The sequence below is a fragment of the Frankliniella occidentalis genome, unplaced genomic scaffold, assembly GCF_000697945.3.
Source record: "Frankliniella occidentalis isolate FOCC.00 unplaced genomic scaffold, Focc_3.1 Scaffold48, whole genome shotgun sequence".
In the NCBI taxonomy this organism is placed as follows: Eukaryota; Metazoa; Arthropoda; class Insecta; order Thysanoptera; family Thripidae; genus Frankliniella; species Frankliniella occidentalis.
In genome coordinates this window covers 1,283,654-1,289,707 of record NW_026267178.1, presented here as the reverse complement: position 1 = coordinate 1,289,707, position 6,054 = coordinate 1,283,654, and the positions used below count along the sequence as shown (strand labels likewise).

Sequence of the window (6,054 nt, the reverse complement as noted above, 5' to 3'; positions counted from 1 at the left end):
GACGGCGCGGCCGGCCTGCAAGTGGAACACACTGCGATGGCCGGCCGGCCGCTGGACGGTGGCCGTTTGGACATTTTGACTGCCAGCCCTTTGCTGCGCTTTGCTTCGAGCCCTGAGCCAGCTGGAATGTGGACCGCTACTTTATGTCCCATTCTTGACGCCTGATTGGCGGTGAGCCTTGGTGAGCCCCGGTGAGCCCTGGTGAGCCCTGGTGAGCCCCGGTGAGCCCTGGTGAGCCCTGGTGAGCTCCGGTGAGCCCCGGTGAGCCCTGGGCGCCTCGACGGCTCCCGGAATGTGTCGGGACCGAGTCACTCTACCATTTGGATGTTCATTGAGTCTTGCACAGTGCGCTGCGTTACCCCAACTCCTCCCGGGGTTCGTTACAGGTTTGTTACCAAGCGTTTCCCTTTTTGTGTACTGAAAACAACTACCTTCAAGGAGGGAGACATTTGACTCTACGTTACTTTAGCAGAGTTGAAATGTAATACGACCATTTAGAAAATCCTGCACTCCTAGTTTTTGCTGCAAACTCCTCTTTCGGTTTCTGTATCCCAGCCGCGTAACATTAAGTCCTGGGGCGGGACGGGGAGGCTGAAGTGTGACAAACACTTGTTGTCTTGCAGCGCAAAGCGCGCAAAAGAAAAGCTCGGTGCGACTCACCTGCAGGGGAATTCGCGCTCGCCCAGGCACAGCTCGAGGCACTCTTGTCGGGACGCGGCCGGCGTTTGCTTGCGCGTGAACCCCGACAGCTGGTATCCCTGCACTCGGTCGAAGCACCAGGCGCGCTCGCAAGGCTTCACGCCAAGACAGCTCTTCTGCGCGTAGATCGTGAACACGGGGAACTGCGACCTGCTGAGGGCGCCTGCAAACAGAAAAAGGAAGGGTTTAAATTTACCGCCAAAGACAGAGAAAAGTGTCAATGTTAAGAGGATTTTCTGTTTCTTTCAAGCAAGATAAGTCTATCTCATATACATATGTGCAACTTGTAGATGCATTCCTCTAGCCCCTTTTTGCCGCACGTAAGGTTCAGCGCGTGCAGGGTTTGCATCTCAGGCAGCCGGCGCAGACATAAAGGTCTTATCTGTCCTCCTAGATTGAAATGTGGCTCTGCTGTTATCAAGGCCGCTTGCACGGGCCAGCTAGTCTAGACGCCGACGGATCCGACGCCGACGGGGCAGCCGACGGCGCAAACCGCGTTGATACTCTTTAAGATTCGCCCACTAAGTCGAGTGTTTAGCCCTCATTTCTTTGCTCTCTGATTTGCATTTAGATGTGAAGTGACGACACGAGCCCAGCGCGAGCCCTTGCAAGAGACTCTTTTATTATGGTGTGTGTGTGTGTGTGTGTTTGTGTTGACGGCTTGATTTGCGTATCTCGATTTGTTGATTGCGGGACATACACCTTGGGCCCACGCATTTGAATGTCACTTGTGGAAGGGAAAAACAATGTGGAGGTGCAAGGACGCTTCTCGGCCTGGTCCGATGTGGTGATAAAAGACCTGGCCAATTACAGGAAAAATAACGTGAATGTACAATTAAAACCCTGGCGTCTCAATCAAGCTCGAGATTCATCATGAACCGGCCGGGTCCGTTACTTCACGGAAGCAAAAAGCTTGCCACCTGATATGGCACTGTCGAAAAGGCATAAATAACTCCGGGGCCGAAGAGATTTGTGAGGAATAGCCTGTCTGGAACAAAGGGGCAATAAGAAGAGGGAGGAGCATTTCTGCTGCCTTGAGCCTGGGGAAGTCAGCGGCAGGGAAGTTTGAGGAGGAAGAAGAAAAAAATAGTGCCAGCCTCAGCAGCAGGTTTGCGGGCTGCTGCCCCGTATGGATTAGGGAGCGGGATGTGGAGACAGAGGGAGTGAGGAGGAGGATCGGAGGGAGTACTCTTTACGATATCAAATGCACTTTCTGAACTTGAATAAAACGTTGGCTCGGCTGTTACGTCACATTAACAGGAGGAGTATAACGGTTCGCACGTCCTTGTGCTGCGCGGCTGCCAAAAAGTTCTGATTCAGATAGGGCCGGGAGAGAAAGAAGGTGTTTTTGTGTGGGGGGGGGAGAGGAGGAGGGGGGAGAGAGAGAGAGAGAGAGAGAGAGAGAGAGAGAGAGAGAGGGAGGGAGGGAGGGAGGGAGGGGGAGGGAGAGACCGAAAGAAAGGGTGGGGGTCCCGAGACCCGAGTCATTTGCTGGGAATGCGGCAAATGGACGACGGCCCATACCGCACCGCTCAATTTGTATTGTGTGTAGTGCGCTCATCAATTACAGGCATGCCCGCTCGCGCGTGTGTGTACATGTGTGTGTGTGTGTGTGTGTGTGTTTTTCTGTTAGACTTTGCCGAAGCTGGACTGCGGTTCATCATGTGTTGTGTCCTGTCTTGACCATTCATTAGTCAGAGACTCGTCTCGGACTTTCGACTAAACGGTACGCTCTAACACCACTGAACGTTCATTCATCTCTCTCTCTTTTCTTTATAATAATCTAGTTCTCGAGATCACGAGACGTCATCAAACATATAGGCCTTGGCGTGGCGTGAATTTGGTAAAATCTGTTGTGACGATTCTTATATTATTAATAATAATTCGGTCCGCCGCAGGAATGCGAATGCATGTTGTGTATCAGGTCACATTGGAGCAGGTTGACGGTCCGCGGCGCGGCCGCGCACTGACAACCCGGCAGCAACCGGTTCAGCCGGAGCTATTTGCGAGTGTACACTGTCGCGATACGGCTCGTCGCTTATTTCGCCAATTCCCGTGATGGTTATTATACATTTGTTTGTTGAGCCAACACTTTATCTGAACAGCTACCTTGTCGTGGGGAACCAACTATATGCGACGACAACATGCTTTTCTGATAGTCATTTGCTTCTGGTGGATCTACCGGTTTTTTGTTTCCTTTTCGATACGGTCATCGTCGGCAGCTCGACACTCTACGGCAAAGCAGAGGTTCGTTACCAAGCTGCAATCCCTTGCCCTTGCCCTTTGGGTATCCTCGCGGCATCTTCGTCTATATTGTATCACCAGATTAGTGTAATTATTTTCCACCAACTTTTCCTAAGCGCACTTGGACTCTGTTCTCCGGTACCCCTTTGCAAACGCGTGTGCGCCACATGAGAGCGGAAAGGTTTCCTTGCGGCCTGATTCAGTCAAGACATGCTTAATCTATCCGCATCTTTCCCATATTCTCGTCCTCCCCGCTCTCACCTTTCCTCGTTGTTCCTTGGCAGTGTCGGCGGCCTAGCGGGGTCGCGCTGCCGCGGCCGCTGCCCCCTCGCTCTCCCCACCAGCGCGCTGTGGGCCTAACCTCGACCTAGACCCCGACACGGGCGGCGGCCCTGCCCGACGGCCCTGCCTGACGCATAGCGCTACCGTTGCTTTTCTTCTTTTCCCTTTCTCGTATCGCACCCATGTTGTTTTGATGGGCCGGACCCGTTAGCAGAGCTGCGGGCGCTTTTCAGCGCCGCGTTAAAGCATCGCCTCCGGTGGATTCCTGTGTGGACGGACACACAGTGAGTGCTGAGTGACTTCCGCGTGACCTATCGTCAGAGAAGGTTTTAGGTTGTGCGTGCAGGCAATGCGCAGGCTGCCTCGTGCTCGTTGGAGTAAAGATTAAGAAATGTCAAAGGTCACCGGGCAGGTCATATTGCATTGATGCAATCGTTTGATTTACTCAGGTAGTTATAGTTTACACTCTACTGCTGTAAAATGTCGCTCTGTCGCTCTGTCGACGATCGAATTACGAGACTCCAACAAACTGACAATCCATCCATGCACTCTTTTATTTTTCGTTTTGCATCGAAAGAGATCCGTTCTCTTTTGTTTATTTTCACCCGGTATGCGACATTTGAAACCAAGAAGTGTGCGCGGTCGGCCTGGTCGGAGGGAAGTCCTGTCCCGCGTGGCCAGTGGCGCGGCGTGGTGTGGCCGGGGCCCAAATTGATACCTGACTCACGAACGCGTGGCCAGTTAGTGGGTCGCAGGGTGGGTGTCGGGCCTGTCCGTCTCTGCGCGTGGCGTGGCGTGGTGGGGCGGGCGGGGCGGGCGGGGCTCAGCGCAGACCACAAGTGTCGCGCGCACATAGCGGTGAATACACACGAGGTACCATTGCTGTCTCGTTACCAATTTTAACGCCTCGCAAAGCCGTTGACGCACCCGTCGCCTTCGCCGGTTATATGACTGCCTTCGCGCTGTTCCGAGGCACAGCCCCTTTCAACCTTTGCAAACGCAGATGGGCACATATCGCAGCCAAGCTAGACGGCGTGGCTGCAGCTATTGATATTTTTTTCCCCGCTGAAGTAGTGCGCAGTTGCAGTTGTGCCGGAATGCCGGCGACTCTGGAGGAAGTCCTAAATTTTTCCGCGGATGAGTGGACAGGCCGGCGGGCTGATACGCCCCCCGGCCCGCGACCCTCTGCGGTCTGCGGTGGGGCCGCGGCTGGCGGCGACGCCAGGGGGGCCGTCCTGCAAGCACTGCGAAGCACTGCGGAGCACCGCCACAAAATGGCTCACACTTTTTAGACAAAAAAAGCATGTCCCAATTGGTATTTTTAAAATCCTTCTGTTCGCACTCCAAAACGTGAGGTATTTTCCAAAGGGCATATTTGTGTTGATTAAGAGATAACGTTTTGTGCACATCTTGACTATTTGCAATTTTGCAACTTTCAACCCTCACATGAACAAAAACAAAATTTGTCCAATGAGAGGACGCAAATTTAGCACTCAAGATCGCAGGTGATTATATGTGCACGAAACAGCATTCCTCCGGGCTGTCGCATTCATCGCCCAAAATTTAAAAAAAAGGCCTGGAGATTTCATGTTTGTCATTCTTGTAATTCTGGCGCTGTACCCGCGTTTGTTTGTCACCTATGTGGGATGCCGTGATGCTGGTTGTGTCACAGCGCTTTTCCGCTGGCTGGCTGCGTGCTGGGAACGCCAGACGGACACGGCTTGCTGGTCTAATGTGTGTCCGCCTTGTTTCAGGTGAGTTTCGCATGACGTCGCCCGCCGCCGCCGACGCCTCCAGGTAACTCATAAGCCGTTAACCGTCATATCGTGCGACCGCCTCGCCGCCCTGTATTAAACATTGTTATGACGTCACGCCAAGAGCGAGGCGCTGAATGAAAAGGGGGCGGGGAACTAGTTAGAGTGTCCGGACAATACATTCTGTCGTCCTCCGTGAACGTACCTATCTCGCATCTCTTTTCAAGATGAGACGAGAAAATTTGCCTTTTTAAACACGACGATTCCAAGCCGGCGCTGAAAGATTGCTTACTCTAGATTTCTAAACAAGGGAAGCGCTGAGATTAGCAGCTCGCGGGATGAGCTCCGCGCCTAGACTGCGCCGCGTGGGTCACTGGCATGACAGACGTGAGGCGCTGCCTGCAGGTGCTGCATGGCGCGGTGGTCGCGGCTGAGGTTAACGTGTCATGTTGACACAGATAGGAACAACGGGGACCTCGACCACAGCGACGCGGTGGTGTGGCAGGTAGCGCTGCGCCACGGCCGCGCCGCCCGGGCCCGAGCCCCACACGGGAGGAGGCAGGCGGGGCGATGGCGCGGCTCTGATATAGAAAGAAAAGAGATCGCATTTCATTTTCTTCCTCACACGCCGCGTGCTGTGCCGTATCAGCAGTGCCGGGACCCGACAGCCCGCTCAGCCGCTTCTCTGTCTCTCTCTTCCTCTCCTACTTCCTCTGTCCCCCCTCCTCTATATCTCCCTTTCTCCCCCTCCTTCCCTCTTTTGCTCCTGCTCCTTTTTCTTCTATAACCTCCTCTCTCTTTCTCTACATTAAAATATTATAATTTTCGTGGATATCTTTAGAAACAATATCATGTCTGATGAGTAATACTGCTATGATTGATAGGGCAGAGCTTAAGGCACCCTAGGGTTTAGAGGGGGCAGGGGGTAGGGGGTTGGTGGTGGCAATGGTCGTCATCAATACGTAGCTATACACCATAGCAGTAACCGTAAGACTCACGTCAGTGTCGACGTGCACCAACCGTTTGAATGGTGAGGGTGGACGAATGCACTGCCAGGGAGTGAAAATTAAAAAAA

The 6,054-nt window shown here is 53.4% G+C and overlaps 1 protein-coding gene across 1 annotated transcript in view; it reads right to left on the bottom strand.

Annotated features, from left to right (window-relative positions):
* Positions 1-571: 571 nt before the first annotated feature.
* The window catches only part of LOC127749354 (uncharacterized), a 19,289-nt gene continuing 13,806 nt past the window's right edge, over positions 572-6,054 (bottom strand). Inside the window, exon 2 of the mRNA XM_052267257.1 lies at positions 572-862. Coding sequence (XP_052123217.1) covers positions 657-862 — 206 coding nt within the window. The 3' untranslated portion in view covers positions 572-656. The remainder of the gene's footprint in view (positions 863-6,054) is intronic.